Raw genomic sequence first — 15,000 nt, 5'->3', positions numbered from 1 at the left:
AACAAAAATAAATAAATAATAAAATAAAAATTAAAAAACCCAAAACAACCACACCCCTCCTATAAACTCACAACATGATCGCGAACACATAGCCACACACATAAAAAAAATACGGTCTTTTTCTTTCATCAAGTGCAAAAACAGTCATCGATTACCGGCTTAATCGAAGGTTGATTAGTTAAAAAGATAAGACCCCCCCCCCCCCCCCACCACACACCCACACACACACACACACACACACCATTCCCAAAATTATCCTCACAATAGAGAACAAAATACTCCCGGCACACACAAATACACGAAAAAGAAGAGGAAAAAAGATCTTTAGATAAACCACAAACATTAACCCCCCCCCCCCCCCCCCCTCCTTAAAAAAAAAGAAAACAAACGAAAAAAAAAACGAAAAAAAAATTAAATTTAAAAAAAAATTTAAAAACCACCAAAAATATATATAAAAAAAAAAAAACAAAAAAAAAACAACCCTAAATAACAAAGCCAAAGAACTTTTTTAAAAAATGATTATGAATTTTCTGGCGTCCTAGCAGTGAGCACATGGCGGGGACAATATAAACAAAACAAAACGGATCTAGCGGTAAATATTTTGTGATAAACTAGAGTCCTATCAAATTGATAAAAATTATGGAGGGGGGAGGGGGGGGGAGAGAGGGGGAGAGAGAGAGGGGGAGAGAGAGAGAGAGAGAGAGAGAGAGAGAGAGAGAGAGAGAGAGAGAGAGAGAGAGAGAGAGAGAGAGAGAGAGAGAGATCCAATCGATAGTAAGCAGTTATTACTCTTTAATATCTAGTTTCCGTTTATTGAAGTCTTAAAAAGTGAGTCGTGAAATACGCTTTATGCAGGTGCGTCTACGTCTATTTTTCTCTATCCTTTTCTCTCTTTCTTTCTCTCTACCCACAATCACAAGAACTGTAGGTACATCATTTAATGAAGTTGTGCCAACCTTCCCAATTCTACCCCATCAACATCTCTCTCTCTCTCTCTCTCTCTCTCTCTCTCTCTCTCTCTCTCTCTCTCTCTCTCTCTCTCTCTCTCTCTCTCTCTCTCTCTCTCTCTCATATATATAATTATATATATATATATATATAATTATATATATATATATATATATACCCTTGTGTGTTGTGTGTGGTGTGTGTGTGTGTGTGTGTGGTGGCACTTGAATTAAACGGTTCTAGAAACAAAGACATGGCTGTGTATAGCAACCAAAATAGCAGACGAATTGTTTCTGTTCAAAATAAACATTTACCGTGAGTGGAAGGCAGCTTGATTTTATTATCGATAAATTATTTTTTTTTAAATAATTATTTCAAACCAGTCTTTGAAGCATCTAGTTTTTTGTTTTTTTTTCAAATTAAAAGAATGTAATGCTGCTCTTGTTTAGTAAACGCTTGAACGCTGTAAATTGTAAATATCAACCACGACAGAAACGAAAAATAAATTGTTGACATTAACAGGTAATATTTTTTTTTTAAAGATTGTAAACAAAATAATTAAGAAAAGTAGAAAAGAAGAAAAAAATCTTAACTATATTATTACGATACGGAAGACGACGGAGATTGAGGTTTTTTTTGTTTTTTTTTTGTTTTTTTTTTGGGGGGGGGGGGGGGGGGGGAAATTCCATTTATCTTTTACAGGGGATCCCGATAGCTCAATTGATAGAACATCTGTTTTATACAAAAAGAGTCGGCGGAGTCGGGACTTCTTTGTTATTGCTTCTTTTTTTTTTTCAATCCGCGTTTATGAGTAATTCTCACTAAACTGTATTAACAAGTCTATAGATAGAATGCGCTTGGCCAAGGAGTTCACAACATTGCCATCCGGAAGTATAACGGACCAACACAGAAACTCTGTGTAACTATGAACTTTTATAGTCTGGTTAATACAGTTTAGTGAGAACAACTCACAAACGCGGATGGCAAAAACAATAACAAAGGCCTGAGTGACGTCATCTGCATACTATCTATAGATAGTTCGAAGCTGACGTCACTCAGGTCTTTATTATTGTTTTTTGCCATCCGCGTTTATGAGTAATTCTCACTAAACTATATTAACCTGACTATAAACGATCATGGTTACATAAAGTTTTGTGTGTTGGTCCATTATACTTCCGGATGGCAATGTTGTGAACTCCTTAGCCAAGCGAATACTATCTATAAACGTTCGTGGTTACACGTAGATCTGTGTGTTGGTCCGTTATACTTCCGGGTGGCAATTTGTGAGCTTCTTAGCCAAGCGCATACTATCAATACAAAAAGCAACGAGACTCCTATCGGTCTCAATTATTGCTGCTAAAATATTTTCTGACCCTTTTGTCCATCGAACTGTAATCGGGCAACCTTGGGTCTACTGCCGACCGCCTGCAGATCTGACGGAAAGTACTTTGCGATAAACCAGAATAGAATGCAGATGACAGCAATCTCTCTCTCCTCTCTCTCTCCTCTCTCCTCTCTCCTCTTCTCTCTCTCACTCCCACTTTCTCTCTCTCCTCCTCCTCTCCCTCCTCTCTCTCTCCCTCCTCTTTCTCTCTCCCTCCCTTCACCCGTCTCTCCTCTCTCTCCTCTCCTAACACGACATTAAATTAAATGGCTCTGAAGCAGCAGAGTGCACATATGAACGAGTTAATGACATGTCCTGGCGAGCGAGTCTTACCAGTTTGGCGGTGACGTCATCCGTGGAAACCTCCTTGCTCTCCGGCTTGAATGAGTGGTCTTGGATCTCCATGGCGGGGGCATCTCGATGTCTTGAGCAGGCTCTTCTTCCTCGTGGGTAGCTCCCAGGGGAACGGTCTTCTGTGGGTGGATGGGTCGGTCGCCTGTTGGGGTCGTCTCTCCTTCCTGGGGATGACATGGTGAAAACACATGAAAATTAACAACTACAAAAACCAAACTATAGCATTTTAATTCTCATTATTGATACAATGTGATTATGTCGTGTGGTCTTCTTGAGCAAGTCCTTTCCACCTCACGACATCGGGACGGCTTTGTCCTTACTGTAATCCAGAGTGGTTCTATTCAGTTGATAATAATTTTCCTCTAACGAATTGATAAAGTGTACAAATATGCAAATAAAAAATGCATGAAAAATAAATAATAAATACATGAATAAATAAATAAATAAATTAATAAATAAATAAATAAATAAATAAATAAATAAATAAATAAATAAATAAATAAATAAATAAATAGGGAACAAAAGAAAAAATCTGGTCAAATCTTTATTATGTCGAAAATAGTTACAGACACAAACAAACAAACTCACACAGACACACATACACAACCAAACAAATATATAACAAACTGACGTGGCAACAAACAAACAAAAAACTGGATTTAAACTAAAGACAGACAATAACAATAGCATGCACATAAGAAGAAGAAGAAGAAGAAGAAGAAGAAGAAGAAGAAGAAGAAGAAGAAGAAGAAGAAGAAGAAGAAGAAGAAGAAGAAGAAAAAGGGAGAGGAGGAGGGGGGGGGGGGGAGGAGGAGGAGGGGGGAGGAGGAGGAGGAGAGGAGAGGAGGAGAAGGAAGGGAAGAGAAAGGAAGAAAGGAAAGAAGAAGAAAGAAAGAAAGAAAGAAAGAATGTGAAATATACGCAAATAATCACTACGTTATTGTAGTAAATAAGGAACGATATCGATACAGGGAGTGGCTGTGAGGGGAAAGAGAGGGGGGGGGGGGGGGAGTATACGGAAAGGTTTTAGAACTAAAAAGTTGGGGGGGGGGGGTTAAAGATTACTTTTCTTCGAGTAAATAACTTTTTAAAACATGCTATATAATATAAAGGTTAGTTCTGATTAACTAACTGTGCATGGACTGGAAGAAGAGAGAGAGAGAGAGAGAGAGAGAGAGAGAGAGAGAGAGAGGAGAGAAAAGAGAGAGAGAGAGAGAGAGAGAGAGAGAGAGAGAGAGAAATAAGTTGAAGAAACCCGATCTCTCGATATCTACCACTATCCTCTTTCATTCAATGCAGTGGCATTTTATGTAAGCTATTATCGTCCAGGGGGTGTGGAGAGGGTGGGTGGAGAAGAATAAGAGAGAGAGAGAGAGAGAGAGAGAGAGAGAGAGAAAAGAGAGAGAGAGAGAGAGAGAGAGAGAGAGAGAGAGGGGGGGGGGGGGGGGTTGGCATGGTGTCGAGTCAAAACAAGAGCCAGGATTTCCGCCAAGGCAAGTCTTCTCAATAAGGGTGAGTCGGTTTCTTTCCTAGTGTATTATGACGTTACACTGAGAAGAAATAAAAAAATCGCCGATTTGAAAAAAGAAAATTTGGCCAACATTTGAAAATACATAAATTCAAATGAGGATCTTTACCATTAACTTGTCGACAAATCTTTATGAAACTTTTATTAGAAGTCTTAGGTTTAAAGATTATAGACAAGTGATTGGCAATCTAATTCATCGATACTTTAGTTTAACATTTCTGGCCAAAATTTGAAGAACAGATTTTGTTGTTTTTTAAAAATCGTTTTGTCACTGTAAGGCAGAGTTGTCTAAAATGCCAAATGAAAACAAAGCAGCGACATTTAGATGGGAATTTCTTTGAGAGAGAGAGAGAGAGAGAGAGAGAGAGAGAGAGAGAGAGAGAGAGAGAGAGAGAGAGAGAGAGAGAGAGAGAGAGAGAGAGAGAGAGAGAGAGAGAAAATCGATAATTATTAATTGGGCGAGAAAATAATGGACGATCCAACATTCTTTGATGCAAATGTCTTGGTAGGTCTGTAAGGGAGGAGAAAATTCCAATTAGGTTGCCTATATATATATATAGAAACTAGAGAAAAAGAAAAAGAATATAACTATAATCGATTACGAGGGCTGGTGTAAAGAAGTGAAATGAATATCTCGAGAACTTAGAATTTGGAGAATATTTTCATTTCCCTTCACTGAGCCATCAAATAAGTAATTTGGTGAGAAAGCGCATCCTTGTCAGGTCTGTGAAGGGAGAAAAATTGATAACAAAGTTGGTTGAATGATTATTTTACAATAAAATAATTTTAAAAATGTAATTAAAAAAACAAACTCAAACAAATCCAAATTAAACCCAAAAAAAACAAACAAAAAAAAAACAACAATAACAACAACAACAACAACAACAACAACAACAACAACAACAACAACAACTATAAAACAGTAAATGCCCCCCCCCCCCCCCCTTTTTTTTTTAAATCAAATAACACAAAATAAAACAAATGATATTAATATATATCGGATGTGCGATCCATAAAAGTGGGTAGTATAATATATCGGTCTGGCCGAAAAGCACCAGTCAGGAAAATAAATGGTAAACACGAGATATAAGAGACAGTAGCGAAAACAAGAACTAATGGAGACAATTAATCTAACCTTGAAGAATTCTCTAACCCCTATTCCTTCTTCCTGTTATGAAGAATATACTAGCTCTCGCACGTGTTGACATATTTTAATTTATCTTTTACTTATTTATTTATCTGTCTATTTTTTAAAATTAATCGTTTAATTATTATAATATTATTTTGATGAGCTAGTTTTTGGATGCTTTTTTTTTTTTTTTTTATTGATGAAAATCCCTTTTAAAAGGTTCATATTTTTCGTTTTTGTTTTTTTGTTTTTTAGTATTTTAAAACATTTATATGCTAACGCAAAAAGTTCGCGGGAAAGAAAATAAAAAAATTTTTAAAAACAGGGCACATTTGTGGGGCCCGTGTCCACTCATAGGTGCAAGACGCACGCGCATCTACTCACACACTTGGTTAGGTAGATAAAAGTAAGGGAAAAGGTTCGTTCCCTCCAACCTTCGTGGCAGTGAAATGAAAAGAACTAACCCTTAGCAATGACAGTGCCGAATGGGGGTTGGGAACAGCTTGGTAAGCCCCGGTAGCCAAGGGAGATCATATTTAGGATAATAGATAGAAAATAGATAGATAATAGATAGATAAAATAGATAATAGATAAATATAGATGATAGATAATAGATAGATAGATAGATAATAGTTAGATAATAAAAGATGGATGGATGGAGGATGGGTAGATAGATAATAGATAGATAATAGATAGATAAAATAGATAGATAGATAGATAGATAGATAGATAGTAGAAAGATAGATAATAGATAGATAGATAATAGATAATAGTAGATAAGGGACGGAGTTTATGGAGGGGTGAATAGATGGATCAGTAGCAAAATAAATATAATAGTTATGTAGGTAGGTAGATAGGTGTGTATAGGGAGGGGAAGGATGGATGATAATGTGTGTAGCGTATTAGGCACAAATAACTACAAATAAGTGAATTAAATGGACGAAACTGGATAGACAGAAGAATATTGCTTCCATGACGACAGAGTGAATGGAAACAATTATCAAAATTTGGTTTTAAATCAAAATAAGTAAGTTTGTTTGGATGTCCATGGGTGTTGATCGAAGAAAACACTATTATTATCATCGATGTTTTGTGATGATGATATAAATGAGGCGGGGGTTTGGGGTGTTTGGTGGTTGTGATGTATTAGTAGTAGAAAGTAGTGTAGTATTAGTAGAGTTAGTATAGAAAGTAGTAGTAGAGTAGTAGTAGTAGTATATAGTATAGAGTGAGAGGGGGGGGGGGGGGGGGGGGGGGGGAGAGAAAAGGGGGAGGAGAGAGAAGAGAGAGAGAGGAGAGAGAGAGAGGAGAGAAATAAGAGGGGGGGGGAGGGAGAGAAGGGAAGAGAGAGAGAGAGAGGAGAGAGAGAAGAGGGGGAGAGAAGAGAGGGGGGGATAAAGAATTTTTATTTGAGTGCACTGGACATGGTGAATTTTATGTCTTATCTCTTAAAATGCTTCATTTTTTCACTATTAGTAACCCAGTCGTCCGAAATTGTTATCACTCACTAAGAGGGGTCGTTACTGGCAGGTAAATTATTTTTTCCACCGCCATCATGAAACCACAGGATAAAACAATGTAACAACTACAAAGGTAATCTTCCCTGCTGCCAATAATGCTATTCTTTTGGGTTAATTTGGTTTAAAGTAAATTTTGGGGGGTTTATTATTGACATGGGAATCCACACCATATCTTGGAATGCTTTTTTTTTTTTTCACTTTTTAAAGGGGAAGAGAATGAAGGAGGAGGAGAGAGGAGGAAGGGGGGGGGAGGAGGGAGGAAAGAAGAAAAAAGAAAAAAGAAGAAAGAAAAAAGAAGAAAAAGAAGAAAAAAAAGAAAAAAAGAAAGAAGGTGGGGTGTGGAGAGAATGAGGAGGAGGAGGAGGAGGAGGAGGGAGGGAGGGAGGGAGGGAGGGAGGTCATGTTGCTAATAAATGCTGCTGCTGCTGCTGCTGATGATGCTGATGATGATGTGGAGGAGGAGGATTATGATGATGCTGACAAAGACACATATTGAGAAAAACCGCGAATCGAAGATATCGCCAGGTGATAACAGGAAATTGCATCACTAACCCTACTCCCTTCACTCAAAAGGCCCGATCCATGATTGAACTTACTGTAGGCCACCCACCACCTATCGAGTTTTTCTACATTAAAATATTTCAATGTTTACGCCTTTTCAAATATCTCTAATATATTATTTCCCCCCCCCCCCCCCCCCCCCCCCCCCCCCCCCCCCCCCCCCCCCACCACCCCCCCCCCCCCCCCCCCCCCCCCCCCCCCTTACAAAAAAACGATGCCTTCTATTACGCCCATTACGCAATGGTGGATTTGTGAAACTCCCACTAGGCAGAAGAAAAAAAAATTACCACTTCGGGCCTTCCCCCAACGAAACCCGGGAGGTAAGCAAATATGGCAGACTGTTCAAAACAGATGATGTTGAGAATTTAGGATAAGAAATAGTGAGAATATAATATATTTTAATTATATATATATATATATATATATAATAATATTTAAATATATATAATAATAATATATATGTGTGTGGTTTTGGTGTGGGTTATATATATAAATTTCACACCCGCACACCCACACACAAATATAAAATATAATAATTATATATTATAATATATATATTGTGGTTTTTGTGTGCGTGCGTGTGTGTTTATATATATACCACCCACACACAACAATATATAATATTTAATATATATATAAATATATAATTTTTATTTATATATATATATAGACCAAATTACAGATCCTCTCTTTACAACAAAAAAAAAATGAGAAGAGAAGAGAGGAAGAAGAGAGAGAAAAGAGAGAGAAGAGAGAGAGGGAGAGAGAGAGGGGGGGGGGGGTTGATGTCGGTCATTTCCCAGCAGGTCGGGGCCCTGATCGGTTTTTGAATCTACAACAAACTGACTGATAGGGAATGGGCTCGGGAATGGGGGTCGACAAAAACCTTACTTCGCAGGGGGTCTTGTTGAGATTTTTGATGATGATTATAAAGGGTGATGATCAAATCATCAAACAACATCTTTATCATAACACGACGACGACGGACAACAACAACAACAACCCAAAACCCCCGCCATGAGATTAACCATAATATAGATAATAAATGGAAGGATGAAAAAGGATATCGGTTTATAAAACCATTATTAAGTTGGATAAGGATACAAGAAAAAAATATACGGTCGTTCTCGAACAAACCACTTTTTCTTCTTTTTTGTTTCTTGTTTGTTTTTGGTTTGTTTGTTTAAAGGTTTTTCCCCGGGGCTGCGACACTTTTAGCTCATTTCACGCCAGTAAAAAACGAAAAAAGGAAACTAAAATTAAAAAAAAATAGAGTTACCATTAAAAGCACCCTAGGAAAAAAAACTAACAAAGGGGCTTGTTCAAATAGGGAACAGAAATAGATCCCAAGACCACATAATATCAGGCACTTTAAGTTGAACAACCTTAAAGTCCCATCCAAACCCAAGCCGTACCCCACTAAGAGGAATACACTCAAATTTTACAAAAATATATTCCCGACAAAAAAAAAAAAACCAAAACAAATAAATCCATGAGATAAATTTACTATGAAAAAATATTAAAAAAAATTTAAAACACTGTCGTTTTAAATTTTTTTCGCCTCTCACAAAAGAACTCCCCCAAAAGGGGCCAAAAACCCAAAGTAACCATTCCGAAGAAGAAGAAAAAAATTTTTTAAAGGAAAAAACAGGGGGATGAAGAAAAAAACAAGAGGGGCCCCCCCGCCCACCATGACGGCAAAAGACCCCACCTCCCCTAATCTCCATTGTTTCTTACTTTTTTTAACCAAAAAGTTTCATTTTCGAATCCCAACAAAAAAATAAACATGTCAACAATTTTCAAAGGGGGGGGAAGGGGTTGGGGTGTGTGTTGGGGGGGGGGGGGGGTAAAGGGGGGGAGCTTACCAACTCAAATACACAATCTCCATCACTTTAAAAGGGTTTAAAAATTTTAAAATTTTATTATTTACATCCGTTTTATGTAAAAAAAAAAATAGCCCTTTTTAAAAAAAAAATTTTAAAAAATAAAATTGAATTTGGGGGGGCCCAAAAATTCAAGGGCTAAAGAAACCGCAAAAGTGTCACTGAGAAACGTTCCTCAAGTGCTCCTACCCCGCTTTAAAAAAGCCCAAAATAATTAATCTAGCGGCCCAAAAGGGGGGAAAATCTTTTAATGAACGTTTTAACCCGGAAAAAAAAATACAAAAACCTCCTTACCTCCAAAAAAACAACCTCTTTATATTCGTCATCGTGCAGACAATTAAAACAGCAAACCCCCCCAACCCCCACATAGCAGAAAACAAAAAAACTATTTCCCCCAAAAATAATGGTTTTTCAGGGGGTTTTGGGTAGATTTTGCCCGACGGGGGCTTTTTGTTGGGGATAGGGGGGGTTTAATTTTATTGTTGACTTCCTTGTCGAATGAGAAATTTTTTTTGGGGAACGACGGACCCCAAAAACCCTTTTTGAGGTTCGTTTTTGGGGGTTTAGCTTTAGAAGAAGTTTTATTTTAAAGAAAACATTCGGGGGAGCCACGTGGGGGAAAATGTTTTTTTGGGGTTTGGTGGGGGGTACATTTTTGCTTTATGGGGCCCCGGGTCAGCGGATCCCTCAGAAATTTTTTCCCCGCTGCCGAATTTGGGGGGGGTTTTTTCCGCAAGGGCAGAAGGTGGGTCCAAGTTGGGGGGCCCTTAAACCCCTCTCCACCCCAAAAAAGGGCAGGACTTGATGGGTTTAGTTGCCTGTTTGAACTTGAAAAATTTTAATTTGTAATTTGTTTTTTTAAATTTTTTCTCTAACCGTTTCCCCCCCCTTTTTTCGACAACCCGGGGGGACAGGACGTTTTTTTGTGTGGGGACCGGTAAATAAAAAAAAATTTTAAAATTTCCTACGTTTGTGCATTGTCAAAAAAGCTTTTCTTGTTATTCTTTTGTTTTGTTGTTGTTTTTAAAATTTTTTTTAAAAAATTAAAAAATTTGAATATAATTTTTTTCCCCCTCTTAGAATACTTTTTAAGATTAAAAAAAAAGCAATCTTTAAAAATTAAATTTTTAGTTGGAGACTAAAAGCGGGCCGGTTTTATTATTTTTTTTAAAAATATAAAAAAACACTGACTGAGCAATCGGGGGAAAATCCGTTTTTGTAAGAGACAAGGGGGTGATTGCAAACAGCTTAATCAATCCGTGTAAAAATCATAAAACAAAAACGATTAACTAAAAAATTTAAACACGACGGCTGACTTTAAGCATGTGTTTTTTTTCCCCCCTTTAAAAATTTTTAAAAAAAATTTTTTTGTCGTGTTTTTAAATAAGTTTTTGAAACTTCGGAAAAACCGCCAAGTTCTTTTTTTTTTTTTCTTTCCCTTTTTTTTTTAAAGATTAGAAAAAAAGGTCAATTTTTATTTTTATTATTTTTTTTCCCCGCGTCTCAAAGGGCATGTATGATGGGGGATCCCCAGGTTGGGAAAAATTTCAAATTAGCCAAAAATTTTGAAACTTTGGTTATTTCATCCGTTTAATGGTGAAAAAAAAAATTTTTTTTTGCCCCCCCCCCCCCCCCCCAATAATAATATTAAAAAAAAAAAGTGAAGGAGTTATTTCTTACATTTTGAAAGAAAATTTGTTCTAAAAAAAACTTGGCCCCGGGGGAATTAGTTTTTTGATAATTTTTGGGGTTTTAAAAATTTGGGTTAGGCTTTTAAAAAAAATTAAAATTTTTTTAAAAAAAAGTAAAGAAAAAAAGACTTGTCTTTTCAAATTTTTTAAAAAAAAAGAGAAATGAGGCGATTTTGCTTTAAGTTTATCACGATGTTAAAAATCATAAAAAAGGGGGTTAATACTTTTTGTACTGGGTTTTAAAATTTTTACATTCACTTTTGGGGGCCCCAATTTCCCCAAAATAATTAATAAACCTTTTTTAATTTGGGGCCCCAAATAGATTTTTTTGACGGTTTCCCTTAAAAAAAGTGAAACCCTGATTTTTTTATTTTTCTTCTTCTTCTCATTGACCATGAACACAGGCAAAATTTTTTTAAAAAAACTTTTAAAAATCACATACACAACTATAAAAAGAGGACCCCGGGAGATTTTTGGGGAATAAAAAATAATGACAAAGTTATTGAAAAAAATGGACAAAGTAGAAATTTACGGGGGAGGGGGGGGAAGGTTTTTGGGAAAAGAGAGAGAGAAGGAGAGAAGAGAGGGGGAAAAAAGAGAGTGGGGGAGAGAAAAAAGGGGGGGGGGGGAAGGGTGTTGAGAAATGTTATCGATGGGGAAAAAGAAAGAAGATAATAGATGATAATAGATAGTAAAAAAAAGAGGAGGGGGAGGGGTAAAAAAGGGGGAAGGGTAAAAGAGAAGAAAAGAAAAGGCAGAAAAAACAGAAAAAACAAATAGAAATTTATGTACATTGAAAAGGGTCAAAACAAACAAACAAATAGAAAAAAACCACCCCCTTTTTCCCCCCATTTAAATCTAAGGATAAAAAATTTATCGAAAACCCTATGAATTAAAGGGGGGACAGTACGAGCCGAAAAACCCCAAAAAAAGTTTTTCAAAATTTTTCCCAAAAGATTACATTAAAAAAGGGAGCTACTACAACACACACACCCCCACACACAACCACACCCAAAACCCCCCCAAAAAAAAAACCACCGCAAAAAGGCCCCGAAAAATTTTAGAAACCCCCCCCCACAAGAAAAGAAAAAAGGGGGGGGGGGGGGAGGGGAGGGGGAAAAAAAGATAGAGGGGGGGGGGGAAAAGGGGGGGGAAGGGGGATGATTTTAAAAGGGGTTTTGATTAAGAAAAATGATTTTTTATAGATTAATAGTAAAATTTAAAAATAGATAATAAAAATTTGATAAAAAGAGATTTTAATAGAGAGGGGGAGGGGGGAGAAGGGGGAAGGGGGGAGGGGAGGAGGAGAAGAAGGGGGGGGGGGGGGGGGGGAATAAAAAATTCTCCCTTAAAAAAGAGATCTTTTAAACCCCACTTTATCGAAACGCTAAACATTCATTCTGGGGGTTCGATTTTTACACATTCGATCACAAAATACCCCTGAAACTAAAACCCGGGGGAAAAAATTTTTTTAAAAAAAAAAAAAAAAAAAAGAACAAATTATGAGAGAGAAATTTAAAAAATTTCTTTTTATTTTCGTTTTTTTTCTCGCCCCAAAAAAAATTTTTAAATTAAAAATTTTTAAAAATGTTTTTATTTTTTTTGTTGGGATATTTTTTTCATTTTTGTGCATTTTTTAAAAAAATATTAATTTAAAATTTGCCATAATTCTAACTTTTTTGTTTTCATTTTTTTTTGATGCCACTTTTGTAAACGAATTTTCCCTTTTTTTTTGGGGAAAAAAATTGTGGAAAAAAAACAAAACGCGAAAAAAAACCCCCCCCCTAAACCTCCCCCCATCCCCCCCCCCCCTTTCCCCCCCCCCCCCCCCCCCCCCCCCCCCCCCTTCCCCCCCCCCCCCCCCTTTCCCCCCCTTTTAAAGATGTATGCATTGAAGAGATTTACGTTAAAGACAACATGCGGCAAAATTACTAGACAAGGGGGGAAAAATAAACGATTTTTAAAAAAACTTTTTAATAAACAAAAATGGGTTTTTTAGGGGAAAAAGGGGTCGCTTATATACCAGGGGTGATAAAGGATTAATTACGTCCCGCACCTTTTTTTTTAGGTTTAAGACCGTAGGGGTGTTAGTTTCCCTGAAAACCTCTACCCCAAAATTTTTAAAGGGTTTAAAAGGGTTTTTCAGATTTGTGTTCGATACGAGTGTTCGAACTTATTTGTTTTTTTACCCAAACGCATTGTGGTGGTGGGGGGGGGGGGGGAAAAGGGGGAAAAAGACTTGATCGACCTTTTTTTAGTTTTGGGAAAAAAAAAATTAAAAAGGGAAAAAGAAAAAAAAAAACAAAAAAAGGGTAAATAAAAAAAACATCAAAAGATCAAAAAAACAAAACAACAAGAACTAAACAAAAAAAAGAAAAAAAAGAAAAAGATAAACACACGCAGAAAAAAAAAAAAAAACCCTTTAAAAAAAGAGAGGAGTTTTATTCGAAAAACCACCTCGCTAGCGATAAGCACTCCCCCAAGCCAAAAACCCTTAAAAATTTTAACCATCTATTCAAATAAAAAAAAGATTTTAAAATTTTTAAGCGGTACGCCTTAAAACGCAAACCCTTTCCCAAAACCTTTACATCCTCACATTTTGTCTTTTTAAACCCCCCCCCTCACCGTTTTATTTAATCCCAACCCAAAAACCGAAAAATCCTTTTAAATTTTTCCGGGGTTTAAATTTTACCCATGATATTTTTTTAAAAATTTTTCCCGAAAAAATTATAGGGGCCTAGATTCAAACAAGTTTTTTAGTTTTAAAATGTTTTAAAATATTGAAAAAAAAAATTTTCAAAAGCCCCTTTTTTTTAAAATGTCCCCGGTATTTTCTAGGGGAAGACCTCGCTTTGGGTCGGAAGGCCTGGGCGACCCCCCTCGGCGCAAGTGACCCTTTTTTGAAGGCCTTTAAATCACTTTTTCCCCACCGTATCAGGGGTAAAAATGAGTCCCGGGGGTTTAAAAGCTTTTTTTCTCTGTCCCAAAATTTTTTTAATATCGCCTACAGGGGCATGTCCCCGTCCTAATTTTGTGTTTTTGCTGTTGCCAGGGACCCCCTTTAAAAGCGGTGAGCACTTTTTTGGGGGGTTCCCTTTTAAAAAAACCCAAGTTAATTTAAAACATTTTTTTAAATTTTTAAAAGAGCAAAGATCTCAAAGGGTGAGGGAGTTAAGCAAGAGGCAGCAAACAAATTAAACGGATAAAAGAAAAAAGGGGCCCGAAACCTTACAAGGGGGGAGAAAATTGGGTTCGCAAATTTTTGGGGAACCACCCCCGCCCCCCCCCCTTTTTTTTTTATCTTTGTTTTTTAAAAAACTATTGTCGGTCCAATTTTAAATGGATACATAATTTTTAAACATGCGACCCCTTTCACAAACACATTAAAAAATTTGGGGAAAAGGGTGTTTTAACAAAGACCCATGAGAAACATGGTTGAAAATTTTCCCGATTTTGTTTGAAAAAGGTGTGTGTGGTTGTGGTGTGTGGTTTTGTGTTTGTGTATTATTTTTTTTAATTTTTTTATTATTATTTTTAATTATTATTATTATTTTAATTTTAATTTTTTTAATTTTTATTATTATTATTTTTTAAATATTATTTTTTAAAATTTTAAATTTTTTTTTTTAAAAAATTTTCGGCGTCGAAAGGCGATTAATACAGATTGTTTTTTTAAAAACCCAAACAGCAATTTACTAGGTATTCATTGGTGACAATGCCCCAAAGAACGTGTGACCTGTTGTTGTGGCTAAAAAAGGGGTTTTTACCCGGGGTTTTTGTGATTTTGGGTTTAAAAATGATTTTTCCATTTGTTTGGGTTTTGTTTTTTAAATATCCAATTTTTGGGAAAAAAAATTTTTTTTTTTTGTTAATAACAATGTTTTTATTGCCTTTTAATACGGCTGTACCCAAATCCTTTGGGTCAATTTTTCCCTTAAATTAAAATTTCCCAAACGAACGAAAAATAAAAGGGAAACCCCCTCCTCTCCCCTCCCCCCCCCC

General features: G+C 36.4%; 1 protein-coding gene across 1 annotated transcript in view; it reads right to left on the bottom strand.

Moving 5' to 3' along the window:
- Positions 1–15,000, bottom strand: part of LOC144958745 (triple functional domain protein-like) — a 250,216-nt gene that overhangs the window by 22,587 nt on the left and 212,629 nt on the right. The window contains exon 41 of the mRNA XM_078890919.1: positions 2,666–2,850. Within this exon, the coding sequence (XP_078747045.1) occupies positions 2,666–2,850 (185 nt within the window). The remainder of the gene's footprint in view (positions 1–2,665; positions 2,851–15,000) is intronic.

This window comes from Berghia stephanieae, chromosome 13 (assembly GCF_034508935.2).
Source record: "Berghia stephanieae isolate SIO BIC M18660-M18661 chromosome 13, UCSD_Bste_1.3, whole genome shotgun sequence".
Lineage (NCBI taxonomy): Eukaryota > Metazoa > Mollusca > Gastropoda > Nudibranchia > Aeolidiidae > Berghia > Berghia stephanieae.
Note: the sequence above shows the minus strand (reverse complement) of the source record. Positions and strands in the feature narration are given on the sequence as shown.